Source organism: Solanum lycopersicum, chromosome 6, assembly GCF_036512215.1.
Source record: "Solanum lycopersicum chromosome 6, SLM_r2.1".
Classification (NCBI taxonomy): domain Eukaryota; kingdom Viridiplantae; phylum Streptophyta; class Magnoliopsida; order Solanales; family Solanaceae; genus Solanum; species Solanum lycopersicum.
Genome location: NC_090805.1, coordinates 41,830,607 through 41,846,975, shown reverse-complemented (window position 1 = coordinate 41,846,975; position 16,369 = coordinate 41,830,607). Strand labels below are relative to the sequence as shown.

The window sequence follows — 16,369 nt, the reverse complement described above, 5'->3', positions numbered from 1 at the left end:
ATTGCGCTTATCAAAAATTAATTTGATTATTTTTTAAAGATAAATTACTTTATATTAATTTGATATTTTAAACAAAAAAATTAGATATTTTAAAATTATGAAAGTATTATAAATTATAACTTTTTTGCATATTAATATAATGAAAAAATATATCTTAAAATATTAGTCAAAATTTTTATAATTTAACTCTAAAAATAAAAATCATTTACAAACAAATATCAAAAATAAAAGGCTTGACTGCGATCCACCTCAGAGGTGGGACCCATCCTTGAAGTACGTAACGAAGAAGATATAATGTATCCTCCTACTCAAAGCTGAGTCAGGCTGGGCCCTATACTCACCAATATACTGCCAACGAATTACCGCAATACCAAAATATTATATATTTTATTACGTAAGTTGAGAGTTAGTTTGGTAATAACGCATTATATATTTTATCCTCTTTTAATTAGAGGTATTAAATATTTTTAGGATTACTTATTACACTATTTATATTATAGTAATAAAATAAATATCAGAATAACTTAATTTAAAAAAAAATATTAAAAACACTTTTAAATTTGATGTAAATAATTAAATTCAATCTTTTAAGTTTTTGACAATTTCAGAAATACTCCTTGATTAACTATACCAAAATACAACCCTCAACTCAATCCTAACGGTACCAAAATACAATCCTCAACTTGACGAGAACTCAAGTGCAGTTGCAAGTTGAATTTAAGTTCAGTTAGTCAATTAAAAAGAGAATATTTTTAAGACCGATAATAATTTAAAGGATAAAACTAATTATTATTTTACGATAAAAGATGAATTTTGAGATAATTAAAATATATATATATATATATATATATATATATATATGATAAGGAGGTTAGCGGGTTTCATGGGTAGGCTAGTTGCATGAGGCAAGTTGGTCCTGTACTTGGGAGAAGGAAGGAAGAATGTGAAATGTACTGGGATACAGCTTAGCATATATTTGTTAGGTTCCTAACGTAATGGAAACCTTGTATCTAATGTATAATCAATTACAATATATTTTTATATATCATATAAAAACAAATAAACTAGTTAGGTATACAATACAAACTTTGCGATTTTCAGGGAAGGACTCAAAACCTCCGAAATCGCAGGGAAGGACTTTCCGGCTGCTATAAATACTCTCTTATTTTTTTTAACCTAAAATAAGCCACACCGCCTACTCTTCTCTCTATCTAATACTACTACTGCTAATTTTTTATTTTTTTTTAATTGAAGTTTTGATTTTAGCTCTGTTTTTTCATTCACCATGACTATACTTATTGAGCAGCTTCCTGTTGGTAAAAATTTCTTTCTTAGCTTTTTTTTTTTTTAATTATAGTATTTCTTTGTTCTTCAAAATTGTTTTTTTTTATTTCTGAAACAATGCGTGTTTCTCAGAGATCCAGGCAGATGAAACGAATATTCATGCTCAGAATCAAAAGGAATTGGTATTGGGTGATGGATTTGCAGTTCCTGAAACCAATGCATTTGGCCATAATTTTAGGTCTCTATTATACTATAATATTCTCTTAAATCTCTAATTACGATCAGTTTCGCGCTGAAATTCAGGACGATACTCTGTTTAAACCCATAACAGAGGTTATATTATTTCCAGATTTGTACCAAGTAATTAATTCTATCTAACAATACTTTGGTAATATTAAAATTGGGAAAAGGTGAAATGAGAAAAATATGGGTCTGATTTGCTGAACATGTTTACCGATTCTGTAGTCTACGGACACGTCATTATATTTCGTGATATTAAACTGGATATGTTGTTAAGAATATTTATGGCCAGGACATGATTCGCTGAATGCCTGAATTTCTATGGATTTATGTGACAAGGGATAAAATAAAAAGTCCCTTCAGATTAATTCAGTGTCATTTTCTCAATCAATCAAGTGTTAGAATAAACTAAACCAACAGCTCATATCTAAATTTCGTTATTAAAAAAAAAAAAAAAACTTGTTGTCTCTATATGTACATTTTTTTGTGTGACAAAAATTGACCTAGTAGCAATATTTAAAACAGGGACTACACTGTTGAAAGTGCAAGGCAACAAGGGGTAGAAAATTTTTACAAGATCAATCACTTTAATCAAACCTATGATTATGTAAGTAACTTTATTTGGTTTAGCAAAAATGTGTATTTTCATTTACTTATTTTTGTTTAAAATTTGTCCTTTATGATGTATTGCAGGTAAGTAAGATGAGGGTTGAATATGCAAAATTGGACAAAGCAGAAATGAGCATCTGGGAATGCTGTGAATTATTGAATGATGTGGTTGATGACAGTGACCCTGATTTGGATGAACCTCAAATTCAACACTTGTTGCAAAGTGCTGAAGCCATTAGGAAAGACTATCCTGATGAAGATTGGCTCCATTTGACTGCCCTTATTCATGGTACAATACTTTTCAATTCTCTTTTTTGACTCGTTGTATTAATGTTAGTGTTAGTTGTGTTTACCTGATAGATCAGATAAAGTTATGTTCACATCAATCTCTTCAAACTCCTCTTGCGGAAATACATTAGTTATGTTCAAGCTAGAATTTTTAATAAGTGATTTGAAATATAGAAACTAAACACACTAATATGCAAAAAAAGGTTCAACATCTACTATATATACGTAAAATTTTAATTTTAGTCCTTCGAAACTAGACTACTAAATCTTAAATTATCTGCGACTAAGCTCTAATATCATGTAGAAATCTCATGTTTAGGATTAGAGAAATCAAAGATCATATTGATGATTATAATGTCACGTCCAGGATTAGAGAAATCACGTATGACCCGATATCGATCTCTCCTCTATGTTTTCTGATTCTCTTGAGTTTAGCAAGTGTGGAAAAGAAAAGTTGAATAACAACAACAGATTTGAGTCTGTCGCATAAGGTTTGTCTAGCCAGTGCAGTTTATACCACCGTTATTATACCGTGGGAGTTTACCTCGTTTTTTGCACAAAGTGCTCACTCTGTAAAGATTGTGACAGAAGTTGTAGTGGCTGCGATTATCCTGAGATTCTCAAAAATAATTGAATTGTAATCGTATATAGATAGTGTAATTCAAGGGTTCACCCGAACCCTCTTATCCCTCACTAGTTTCGCCCCTGATTATTGTATTAAAATTAAATGAGACTAACTAAGATTATGGTACAATTTTTTATTTTATTTTTTTGCAAGACTTGGGTAAAGTGCTTCTTCTTCCTAGCTTTGGAGAGCTTCCTCAATGGGCTGTTGTTGGTGACACATTCCCTGTTGGCTGTGCTTTCCATGACTCTATTGTTCACTCCAAGGTTCCCTTTTCTACTAGCTTAGTTAATAAATACCTTAATCACTAAATCAAAACACATTTAAATTTAGTTAATTAGTACTTTTGTCTATTTTGGTGTTGATCCAGTACTTTAAGGAAAATCCTGACTACAATAATACTGCTTACAAAAGCAAATTTGGAGTTTACTCTGAGGGTTGTGGACTAGACAAGGTGTTGATGTCATGGGGTCACGATGATTATATGTACTTGGTATATTCTTTACACCATATTCATTGCTTAATATTTCGTAAAATTTGATTAATCTGAATTTATACTAGCTAACGCTCAATAAAAAGAAGAACATGTCACGATTGTGGTCATTATTATTCACATGCACAGGTTGCAAAAGAGAATGGGACAACGTTGCCATCAGCTGGTCTTTTCATTATTAGATATCATTCATTTTATGGTAAGGACAAAATAAGCTACTCTTTGAGACTTTGCGAGATGTTTAAGATTGTTTTTCGTATTTATTTTTTATTTAACTATGTATAAGTGGCTAAATGTTAAATGATTTATCAAACGTGGCAGCCCTGCACAAGTCTGGAGCTTACAAGGAACTAATGAATGAGGAAGATAAGGAAAATCTTAAGTGGCTTCATATTTTTAAGTAAGATTTAAAATTCCCAAATATTATTTATTTAATTAATTAAATTTATTTTTAGAAAAAGAAGAAACAGTTTATAATTTTTTTAAAAAATTGTGTGGTACAGCAAATATGACTTGTACAGCAAAAGCAAAGTTCAGGTTAACGTGGAAGAGGTCAAGCCTTACTACATGTCTCTAATTGAAAAGGTGAGTATTTTAGTTAAAATTGTTGATTTAGAAAATCAAAAATATTTTTTCCTTCAAATCAGTAATTTTTTTTAAAAAATATATGAATAAATTGTAATATTCAATTTCTTTTTTTTTTTTTTGTAACTGATTGAAATGTTATATTGTGCAGTATTTCCCAGCAAAGCTGAAATGGTGAGGAGGAGATGCGTTTAGTAGCATAGGGAAAAGCTGACAAATGAAAATAAATAATAAAGACTGTAATGGTCTATAGTTTAAAAGTTTTTTTAATTTTTTTATTTTTATTTTTGTATTAGTGTTTTGCGATGTAAAAATATGATGCAGCTAATAAACAATAATAAAAGTGGTTGTTTTAGTTGATGGCCCAATTTCAGTTTCAGAATTATTGTCATATTGTTTTCAATTAAAGTTGAATGAAAATATTTAAGGTTTTTTATTTTATTATATTAATATTATAAAACCTCTAAATTTTAATTTTTAATTATTAAATTAATCTAATTTAATTTAGCTTTATTAATTAAATCAAATTAATGTTTGCAAATCAAATCCTAACAGCTAATAAGACAAAATAAGAAAATTATAAGTGACCTAAAAAATCAATCCTCTACCAAATTTGGCAAGTCGAATCGGACAAATTTAATACTAAATTTTGTGTAATTTTTCTTTCAGATTTTCATTGCCAATAATTAGACAATCGTATCCTCTCTAAAGTGTTAACCATTCATTTTTCTTCTGTAAATATTTTACAGGAATACCATGAATTTTTGTATGGTTTTGATTAGATCAACGGCTTAAAACAACACTTGCGGCTTAAAAACCTGATCTAGTTTAAATAAAATTTTCCTTTTTGAAAAGATCAAAGTCCATTTCGTTTTAATTTATACAATTTTGATCAGATATGAAATTTAATAATAAAAAAAATTTGTTGAGTTTATTGTCCTAAAATAATCATAAATATTTATAAAGTTGTAAATATCTAATTAAGAATAACCCCCCACCCCGCTCACCCTTTTTTTTAAAAAAAAAATGACATTCCGTGAATTTGTTATTATTATATGTTTTGTTACCTGCAAACCTTTTAGATTATGGTTTAAAATTGACATAATACATATATATGCCCTTTAATTTGGCTTTAAATTACATTTATGCCCTTCAACTTTGAATGTGCACAAATAGACACTTAAACTTGTATAAAGTTGAACAAATAGACACAGATATCGCATATGTCATCCTACATGTCATTTTTTGTCCTATGTTGTGTCCTACGTGTATTGTGCTATGCAGGACTCATGTGTTTATTTATTTAAAAGTTAGATAGTTAAAAGTATTTGTTTGTGCATTATGAAAGTTGGAGATCAAAATTAAAATTTAAAGCCAAGTTTAGGATCCAATATATGTATTATAAATTTATTTTGAGAAAATTGAAAATTCTATGTAAAATTATTAATCCATAAATAAAAATTATTTTAGACATTAGATGCCAATTTAATATTTTATCAATCAATAGCATTATTCATATTTGACACTCCTTTTGAAAATAAGGACAAAATTTAAATGGTAACCTAAAAAGGGTTATTTTCGCAAATCATCATGGGTTCTCTACTTGAAACAACACCCATTGGTCGCTTTTCAGTTCTATAATTAAAAAAAATCGAAAATATGACCGAAATTTCATATTTAAGTTTTTCTTATTATCATTATCTCTTATTAGTTTTACAAATTTTTTATTTTCGCGCTCTAGATTAATGTATCTTGCACATCAAAAAAATAGCTTTCACATATAGCAAATAAAAAATTAATATTTGTATGCTATAACAAAGTTTGCATAATTGCGCTCCATAACAAACATAGAAATCGTATAATTCACTATACATATACAGTTGAAGCAAATTGTATAAAACGAAGTGTATAAAACAAGAAAGAAAAAAATGCTTGGGCAGAGAGCTGTATAAAAATGAAGTGTATAAAACGAATTATATTATTATAAGTGTATAGAACGATTATATAAAATTTGAATTTGTATAAAATGAGAAAGAGAGAAAGACAAAAGAGACTTGACAAGGAATATACAATTGAATCGAATTGTATAAAACGAGAAAGAAAGAAATTAGATACAATTTGAAAATTGTATAAAATGAGAAAAAAAGAAAGGCAAAAACTTATAAATGACGGGTCGAGTTATGACCCATTGTTACCTAAGTCCTAACCCCATTTTGACACCAAATTTGAGCTGGATTGGATCCTGACTCATTTATTATAGTGACCCATTTGATCCTCTTAAATTTAACCCCTAATTATAGAATTTCAAATTTCACGAGTCTGCTACTCTTCTTCCAAGAAAGTACTAGTAAGCAAAAAGTTGGAAAACTCCCGTGAGAATACTAACAACCCTGTGAATGTACTTCCCGAGTCTATAGAGATGTAATTATCACTTTTAGGTTAACAACCGTGGCTCATCACTACAACAAATAAATGAGTTAACGGTAATTATTTAGCAGTAATAATATAATTACTGATAGTTTAGTGGGAATACGAAGAAAACACGTCAAATTTAAAATGGTTTTACATTTAGTATATAAGTTATAACAATGACTTTTAACAATTTCATACAACAGTTTTTAAGCAAACAGTTACAATAACACTAGTATTTAGACTAATAATACAATGTATGCCATAGGTAACAACCAACTGGAATAAGAGCCCGTTTGACCTAATTTTAAAAAAATAGTAGTAATAAATAAACGATGAAGTCAAGTCATCTTGTGAATTAGACCACAAAAAATACGTTCCCACCGTTTATTTAACAACTTATCAAAGCTAAATGTATTTGATCATCAATCGAGTCAATCAAATTAATAAAAATATATAGGAGTATATTTTTGAATTAAAAGTACCGAAAATAAACAGAAGTAAACTGCCTGACGTGTAAGACTCACCACACCAGTTAGAAAATATAGTTGGTCTTGGTCAATAAATTGACAAAAATAAATTGCATGGAAATTTCCCATTGTGGATTTAGTATATTATAGAATTGATATAAATTCATTTTTTTCCTGCTTAAACAGGCTTTCGACTCAATTGGCGAACTTAATTTTTTCTACTTAATTCATTTGAATTCATAACTTTTAACATATATATATATATGCAAAAATTAACTAAAAGATGAATAACTATTAGACATGAACCCGAAATAATAGTACCACAATGCATTCAATATCAAGAATCTTAAAATTTTGAATGAATTAAAATTAAAGTTTAGGTCCGCCTCTGCTGGAACTAGGTAGTTTCCTTGGTCTAGTTGATTAGATGACTTGACGAATATTTTCTTTATTATTAAATTACTTGAGAATTTTCCTTTGTTTCTATCCCTTTTTTTATCCTTCAAAGTCAATTGACTTGCTTGCTTTGTAGTATTTGTGTGTACACGGTCAAAATTCATATAAATACTTCCAAAAGCATTGAGCTTGAAACACAATTTCTAAAATTAAAGCCATCAAAGTACTACTTTTTTGGTATAGAAATTAAGGTTTGCAATATGGCAGCACTACTCTCCAACAACTCTATAAAATCCATAGTGATTACACTTATGATCTACGCTATTTTCTTAGCTCCCTTGCTACTATGGTCATGCGATGCATCTCGAGGTATATAATAATTTATGTGACGTAATATAAATTCATAAATCTAAGCAGATAATATTAAATACGTACGTTTAAATTTTAGATTCATTTCTGAGGTTAGTTCATACGTGTATGCAGAACTCGCGTCAAACAAATTTTCACCACGTGTTGCATGTCTTCATTGTGTGGAGTGTTGTGAACCAACACCCCCAGGTACCTGTTGTACCCGCTGTGGTTGTTGAAGTTTCTCTTCGATCTCTACATGTCAGAATTACTGAACAAGTTTGATCAGCAATTGGTGTGACTTTGATTATTTATACGTACATGTTTTATTCAATAAAGAAGGAACTTATTGGTTTCTTTAGATTGATTAATTTAGGAGTATTATTATGTGTACAGTGTGAACACCGCGTTTGTACCGTAAGTTTTAATTTGTATGCGGAGTTGTGACTTGTTCAAATTAAATTTACCAATACAATATGATAACTTTCAAATTGAAGAAACTGTGATCTTTTCAAATTTCTTAATTATGTGTAAAAATAAAGACTGCACATATTTATGGCATATCAACAAGGCTACTATTAAATTCATTTAGAGAGAGACAAAATGTACTCAAAGAATATCAGGTTTCTTCTCTGGACGATTGTTCAGTACACCCCCAAAAAAAAAAACCAGAGTTTAAGAAAAGGGCGAAATGGTCTACTTGTCCTATTTTTCTGATTTATTTGACAAAAAGGTTCAAATGAAACAAGTTAACACAAGGAAAAATATTAGTAAAAATAACTTAAATACACAACTATAAGTTTTATATTCTCTAATTTTCCCTTCTTTTTTTAAATATTACATAATTCTTTTTTTTTTAAATTTTAGTAGAAGTGTATAGATACATAACATTCTCTCTCCTATAATACACAATCCCCCAATATAATGCCTATTTTTTCTCCACTAAAACACTCAATCTTCTAAATCAGATTTTTGAATTTTGAATTATTAATTTTAATTAATTTTAATTAAAACACTCAATTTTTAAATTTTGAATTTCAAAATTCAAAAAATTTGAAATTTCAAAAAACTGCACAATTTCTCTCCCGTTCTTATTGTTCTTCTTACTCCATCATCGATTAGTACAAAGTCTTCAGCTTTCATCAAAATCATCGGTTTTTCTTTTTATGCCTTTCCCTTTTAATCATTCTCAAAAGTTTTTCATCAGATATCACTAACCCTACAACCCCTTCTCTAGAATTTCATATGTCTTTCACTTCCACACCCACTGCCGGTGACAATCCATCTCAGCCGCCGTCGGCGGCGGCGGCTGTTCCGAAGCTCCAACAGCCGGGGATGGAGAGGACGGGAATTGTTGATGAGAATGGGGCAGAAAATAGAAAAAAATCTTTGCATGATCCTATGAATCTTTAGAAGGATTCAAACAAAGACTCTGGCATATTTTATTGGTTTCTTCTTTTTATTCTTAATCCATCATCGTCTTTTTCTTCTTAATCTGTAATCGTCTTAACCCAACATCTTTTTATTATTAATTCATCATCAGTTCGTTTTTTCTTCTCTTTTTTGTTATAATGTATCATTCAATAAGTTTAGTAAATGCGTCATCAACTGTGCTTGATGATACATATAGAATCTGTGTGTACAGTGTTTAGTCAATGCACTGATACATGTAGTAGATATGTATCACATGTTTTGCATGTAGTATGAATTTCTGAAAACTAATATCATGTATCAGTAAGGTATTAGTTGTTTAGTTGATGTACTGATACATGTTTTGAAAATTGTTATAATGTATCATTCATTAAGTTTAATAAATGCGTCATCCACTGTACTTGATGATACATATAGAATCAGTGTGTATATTGTTTAGTCAATGTTTCTGATACATGTATTAGATATGTATCACTTGTTATAATGTTTTAGTTAATTCACTTATTGAATTCCTTAAATTTTTACTTTTTTCAATCATGTTATGCCTTCATATTATATGTAGAAAGGCTTAATACAAGCAAATAACAGCTGGAACTGAAACAAACGTACATTCATGTATATAATAACAACAATTACACTACGATAACATATACTGAACTGAACACAAGCAACTAGCACTATATAAAATAGAAAGAGATACGACATGATGAATACAACAATATTCTTCTTATTCCCCAGCGTTTTATCTAGTGATGATTATGATGGCCGGGTAACTTCTCGTTGATCTTCTCCATCATACTCTTCTTCTCATGCTCTGTAGTAGTTGTAGTAGTTGTTGTGGTTCGAGTTCCAACATCATGTGCTTGGTGATGTGGTTCCTCATTCTTGTGCTTTCCACCTGTGAATTTCTCCTTTATCTTCTCTTTCAGCCCTTTCTTCTTCCTTCTCCCACCTTGTCCATCATCCTCCGACTGCACCAAAGTAGTAATTGAATGATATTATATATATCTTGTGCGACTATAAAATGGATAAAATTTCAGTAATTCAACTAAAAAAAAGGTGTCAAATAAATTGATAGTTTGTTCGAACAAACAAACATAAGATGAGAATTGAGAAGGGGCATGATAAAAATTTGAAATTAATATCCAATTAATTGCTGATTTAATGCTGATTAATGATCTGTTACCACAAATTAAGCTGTTTTACTAACAACATAACTTTACCGTTTTTTCCCCCTATTTTTTCTCAACAGTTTTAAATTACCATGTATCACTACAATCTAAAGTATCACGGCTCAACACATTTAAAGAATTTTTTGTAATTACTAAACTTGTCGGGACAGAATGTAATTATTGAATTACACTATGGGATTCCTTAAATTTATATATTAATAAAGAGAAAAAGAGGACACTAAATTAAATTTTGTTTGAAATTGCGATACAAATATGGCACATTTACGTTTCTCATATAAATGAAACCCCATGACGATAAGTTGTGAATGCTATAAAAAAATTCTCCTCTTTTACAATCATATGAGCATATTAAAAGTTATAAACAAGATGTTAGAGTAAGAAATTGCATTGATAAATCACCTTTTTTGTGTTCTGTATATGAATAAATGTTCGTAACTGCAAATTTTCAAATACACATAATTTTATAAAGACCCACTAGTAATAATAGTATAACTAGTTATTTCTTAATATAACCATTTCACGTGATATAAACAATCTCTTTACGCTAAATATGAATTTATTATTATTTTCTAGAGAATTTTTAAAATGGAGATTTTTTTTTACAAATATAAATTTTACAGTTAAATTTTCTTTATTGAAATCGTGATTTGAAACACCAAATTGCTTCTTTTTTTTTAAGAAAAAAAAGAAATTGATATATGAAATCATAATTTTAAATGGCATATCCAAATATTAATTTAAACTCATAATTTCAAATTATAATATGAAATTGCATGTCCAAACTCAGGTGGCAGCTGGCGTGACAAAAAGGACATACAAAGTCATTTGACTAAAGATAAGATAATGATGATATGAAATGAAATGTTTTTTATCATCCTATTTATTTGAGTAAATTTCTTGATGTGTCATCTGATATTTAACCAACTAATTATCAAAGTCTTTCGATTAAAATAAGAATATAACCTATTCCTTATATCCATCCTATTTAATTAAACTTCCTCAAGTTGAAGCAAAATCAACATTGCGTATGCAGAATAAATAAATTCCAACGCATTAGATTAGTTTTAGAGCATGTGCACTCAATTAAATATTTTTTCCTTTCATATTCTCTAAGCTTATTGATAAGTAAGGGATATTCATGCTACATCACATTGAATAAACAAATCTGTCCAAATAACAAATTTGGTGTTTAATTTGGACATTCGAAATGGCAGTAAAGAGCAATCTAGATGATATTTTATTTTTCTCTTTTGGTATAGTGTTAGACTAAACAAGTTGAGTATGAGAAGCAACAATTTTCTAATTAAAATGATGATTGTAGCTTCCTTGTAAACATGTCTAAGAATCTTTAAAAGTTAAGCACGGATAACTCCTCATCAATATTTGTTAAATTTTATCACAAAGAATACAAAATAAGTTGAGTCAGCTATATGAATCCTTAATCCGCGTTAGTGTGAATCGACACATACACAAAATATTACAAGGACAGCCATAGACCGTAAGTAAAAAGATACTTGGCACAAGTTGCATTAATGGATCCTACAAACAGAAATTGACTTAGCAACACATTTGAATCATAAGATGTTATAGGGGAGGTTGGCTCCTTATCATCCACATGAAAGAAGAATCAATTTTGCCATGAAGTCATAATTAATTATGAGTATCAAACATTCATTAAAATAGTACTATCTACTTTGACAATGAAGAAGTATTCATGTCAAGAGGTCAATGTGTTTGTAGGGAAGGAAAATATTCTCTTCAAAAACATTATCATAAAAGCATCTATATATAATTTTGACAAATACTACGAGAGGTGGAGTGGGAGTAGGGATGTGGAGTGGTGCGAATTGAGATTATGGAGGGTGAGACTGAAGATGATGTGTATTGAAAAATGGGAAGGACATAATCAATGTAGAGTGCCCCTTTGAAACTTATTTTCCCTACTGCTATGAAAATCATTTACCTCATTTTTAAGGAACTTGATTTCTTAGGAAAAAATTATTTTCTAAAAATGACCAACCGAACATTGGAAAATGTTCTCCTCCGTACCGAACAGATCCCTGAAAAAACAGCAACTAAAGCTACAAAGAAAATCATCTCAAAAGAGTAGCTACATAGAAAATCAAACATTGATATCTAATGTTACACACATGTATACTCTTTTCTTCTGTTTCCTTTTGCTAATTAAAAAAATTCTGACTACAACTTCAATGGAAGAAGCTGCACTAGCTATAATATTTGTAGGACTAGATACAGTAAACAACTGTATAACATGTTTCTATGAGTTGATTCCCATCATCAAGGATCAAACAACTATAGAACCTAGGCTACCTCTAATGATGTAGAGGGGCAACAATGTTGAGGCAACAAAAAACTGGCATAATCTTGTATATTTTCTTGAAGTTAGAAGAAACTAACTGATGCTGATCTCTTGCGAACTGCTTCTTTAGAGCGAGATCCTTTCAAAGCTTCTGCATATTTCGCCAACTCAGATTTATGAACATTTTCTTGGTCATGGTTATTTCCTTTTTCTTGAGGTGATTCAGCAAGACGCTTTGATATATAGTCCAGTGAGCCCACATCACTATATCTCCTTCTACGTGTCGGATAGTTTCTGCTTTCTCCTTTACTGCTTGTAGAGCCTTGATCAAATGAATGGAAAGCTACAAGTTGTTTGGACGGACCTGGAGATGGTGTTCTTGATCTGCTCTGGGGCCTAATAGCTCCGGTATCTACGACAGACATATCTGAACAGTACCCAGAAGAATAATAAGAGCATCTTGCTGCATTCTCTTCAGTCTTGTGAACCATTTCTGAATGATTATGATGATGGTCCTTTGCCCGTATTATTCTCATAACCTTACGAAAGATTGTGCTTTTGTTTGAAGTGTCAGTCTTATGGGTTGAAGAATTAGCAATAGAAGTACCATCAAACTCACCCGAATTCATAAGATAGGGTTCTTGGGAGGATAACTGGCCAGAATCAAGATCCAAAACATGGATTCCCCTGTCCCCTTGGTCTTCTTTAGCTGCATATTCAACAATTAGTTGCTTGGCTTTCTTCCTAGATTCAGGGCTTAACGTTTTACTGAGATCCCTTGCAGTTGTTTCTCCTGGAGCAGGCTTAAAGTTCCTCAGCTCATACCGCAAGCAAGCATTTATCCATCTAAGATAGGCTACTTGTTCAACATAGCTGTAGTGACCTTCTTGAATTTGATCAATTTTCTTTACTAAATCTTCATTTTGCTTTCTCAGCTGTAGACTTTCTTCTTTCAGTGCTTCTGCCTGTGTTAGAACAAAGGTCAACAAAAAAACACGAAATAAACAAAGTTGATGAATAAAAGACTTACTGCATTATTTTCCATAGCAGAAATGGCAATCAGCTGAACATATTCCAGTTTATCACCAACTGTCGAGTTTTCTGCTCTTAACCTTTGGTTAGATTTCCTCAACTCATCAGCCTCGATTTCCAAGTCCTTCAGCTTTTGGAGCTCCAACTGAACATTTGATTCAGCTTGAACGGGATTCTTCTCCTTGTTCCCCAGCTTCAAAACTCTTTCTTTAAAGGATAAAATCTGGTCCTTATTATGACCAGCTCCCAACCTGAGCTTCTTTTCCAGCTGCTTTATTTTCAATTTCGCAGCTTCAAGGTCCGAGGCTACCTTCGCATATTCAGCCACTTGAGCCTCTAATTTCATCTTCTCTGCTTTCAAAGTCTCGATCTTTAGACCCAAATGCTTGGACTCCAGAATGTGTATCTTCATTCGATTTTGAAGCTCCATCATGGCCTTTTCTTGCTCCTTGCAGCCATAATACTCGAGCAGTTGGATCTGACGATTCCTATCCCTTTCCGTAAGAGTTTTAACAATATTCTTCAGGTTCTTAATCTCTTGTTCATGGACATCCCTTCCGACAATTTTGTATTCCTTGGGTGAATCTGCACCCTGCAGCGGTGAAAAACTATCCTTTGGAGGCGAACCAAATTCCTTTTCAAGTTCATTGATCTCCGGCAGAAAAAGCCCATCTTTGTCTCCACCAGACCTACAATTTGTAGAAGGACTACTTACAGAACTCCCAATAATGATTTTACGTATGGGGACATCCTCCTGCAATAGAAAAGAAGTAATTAGCTCACAAGCAGAACAATCGCTCAACAATATGTTTATAGGAAAGCACTCAAGATAACTTCAATTCACAACTATGTACTTATTTTTCTGAGTTTTCCAAAAGTAAGCTATATTAAGCACATCTAAAACAGAATTAGAAAGAAAACAAACAGAAAAATAATCATCCTTATGAGCAATTAAACAATTCAAAGTTACAGAACTTACCATATGTACTGGTTGAAAATCAGATGAAACAGGAATTATATTGTCATGGCCCATCACAACTAAGACAAATCATAATGATTGAAAATCGTGATCATGCTTGAAACTTACTTATAGGAAACTCTACCAACAACAACATACCCAGTGTAGTAGTCCCATTATGTGGGCTCTAAAGAGGGTAAAGTATACGCACGCCTTACTTCTGATAGTGAGCTTGTTTCCAAAATTCAAAGGAAGCTCTACCGACTACATAACTAATTATTTCCACATTCTCTAATTTAGCCCCACCAATCAAAGCAATCTTTTACCAACTAAATATGTATAATCAGAGAGTTGTTCTTTCAATTCTAACAACATTTTAGCTTAAAACCTATAAAATAGTTAAGAAATAAGAACCAAAAACACCAAAATTAGAATCATAAGTCTTATCTAAATGAACTTACAAATTTCCATGGAAACTCGGAAACTGAATTCCCCAAGGCAGGGTTTGTTTGATCATCATTTTGCAGCTCACCTGTTTTAAAATCAAACCAAAGGAAAAAAACAAAAAAAGAGGGAATAAGTCCAACGTTTAAAAAAAAAAAAAAAAGAGGAAGAGGAAACAGAGCAACAAAAAGGTGTGATTTTTTTAGGGTTATGGAGTTGAGGGGTTAACCTGAATTAGGTGAAGAAGAGGAATTAGAGTGTTTGATTCTTTTAGTTCTGAAAAAAGTAAAGAGAATTCCACCAAGTGATATAGCTAAAGCAACACCAAATTTCAAGATTACAGGTCTTATATCCCTCTTTTCTCTCACCATTCCTCTGCTAACAAAAAATGCAAAATTCAATCATCTTATAAATTTCACAGGTTTCCCTTTTCCTCATCAGCCATTGCGGACGGAGTAAGCAAGATCCCTTTGTTAAAGAATTGAATTTTGAATCTTTCTAAAAGGAGAGGGAATTTTCAAATTCGTACTGTACAAGTTTTTTTGGGGCATCTAAGTTTGGAGAATCAAACTTGAATTGACAAAGAATCAACCCAGAAAACGTAATTTTGATGTGGATTTGTTTGGTTTACAGTCCAGTTTGTGTTTGTCTGACTCAACACACGCAACTGCAAATGGACAACTTTCAATTATATTATTCTATTATCTGTTTTGCTGTTTTAATATTAATAGAAGAAACATGTGTAGCCTACCATAACACCTAAAAAATTCGATGAAGTGCTAAATATTTCTTTATTTATATTAGTACATCTTAAGTTGAAAGATATAGTAATAAAATCATATTACGAAAAAATAAAACAAACTTAAAATTGAAGGGGCTCAAATGAATTTCCAAAACTCTTACTAGTTATATACTCTAAAGATACATTGATGGAAACCTAAATAAATAAAAATGGACATGTGTAGGCTCTGAAGTAGAACCAACCTGGTCCCGGTTCGTCAATAGTTGTCTTAATATACAAACAAATAAATTGTCTTATGTCAGGTGAAATGCAAGTTGCATTATGACATCGACTTCTTGACCTTTAAGCATTTTATTGACATTCATATAGACTCCAGAGTATATTGTTACTACGTGCCTTATAAATTCATCACAATTTGGCTCTAATCTACATAATTGGAGTTCATGAATAGGGAAGGAGCTTACATGTTTTAATTTAATTCTACAAAATGGATATTTTTCTT

General features: G+C 30.9%; 2 protein-coding genes and 1 long non-coding RNA gene across 3 annotated transcripts; 2 read left to right on the top strand and 1 right to left on the bottom strand.

The window, feature by feature from the left end:
• The first annotated feature begins 885 nt into the window (after positions 1-885).
• On the top strand, positions 886-4,492 carry LOC101263222 (inositol oxygenase 1). The gene is made up of 10 exons (XM_010324557.4): positions 886-1,316; positions 1,417-1,522; positions 2,050-2,131; positions 2,218-2,422; positions 3,200-3,312; positions 3,417-3,539; positions 3,669-3,738; positions 3,861-3,939; positions 4,043-4,124; positions 4,276-4,492. The coding sequence occupies exons 1-10, from the start codon at positions 1,286-1,288 to the stop codon at positions 4,300-4,302; spliced, it is 918 nt and encodes a 305-aa protein (XP_010322859.1). The 5' UTR covers positions 886-1,285; the 3' UTR covers positions 4,303-4,492.
• Positions 4,493-7,453: 2,961 nt separating this feature from the next.
• LOC101263526 (uncharacterized) lies at positions 7,454-8,247 on the top strand. Its single transcript, XR_182876.5, has 2 exons — positions 7,454-7,768; positions 7,883-8,247. It is a non-coding gene; the product is annotated as an uncharacterized lncRNA (long non-coding RNA).
• A 4,217-nt stretch (positions 8,248-12,464) lies between these two features.
• LOC101266235 (protein CHUP1, chloroplastic-like) lies at positions 12,465-16,005 on the bottom strand. The gene is made up of 4 exons (XM_004242223.5): positions 15,355-16,005; positions 15,143-15,213; positions 13,722-14,477; positions 12,465-13,656 (listed from the first exon to the last, which is right to left on the bottom strand). Exons 1-4 carry the CDS (start codon positions 15,494-15,496, stop codon positions 12,775-12,777), a joined length of 1,851 nt encoding a protein of 616 aa, XP_004242271.1. The 5' UTR covers positions 15,497-16,005; the 3' UTR covers positions 12,465-12,774.
• Between the last annotated feature and the right edge of the window lie 364 nt (positions 16,006-16,369).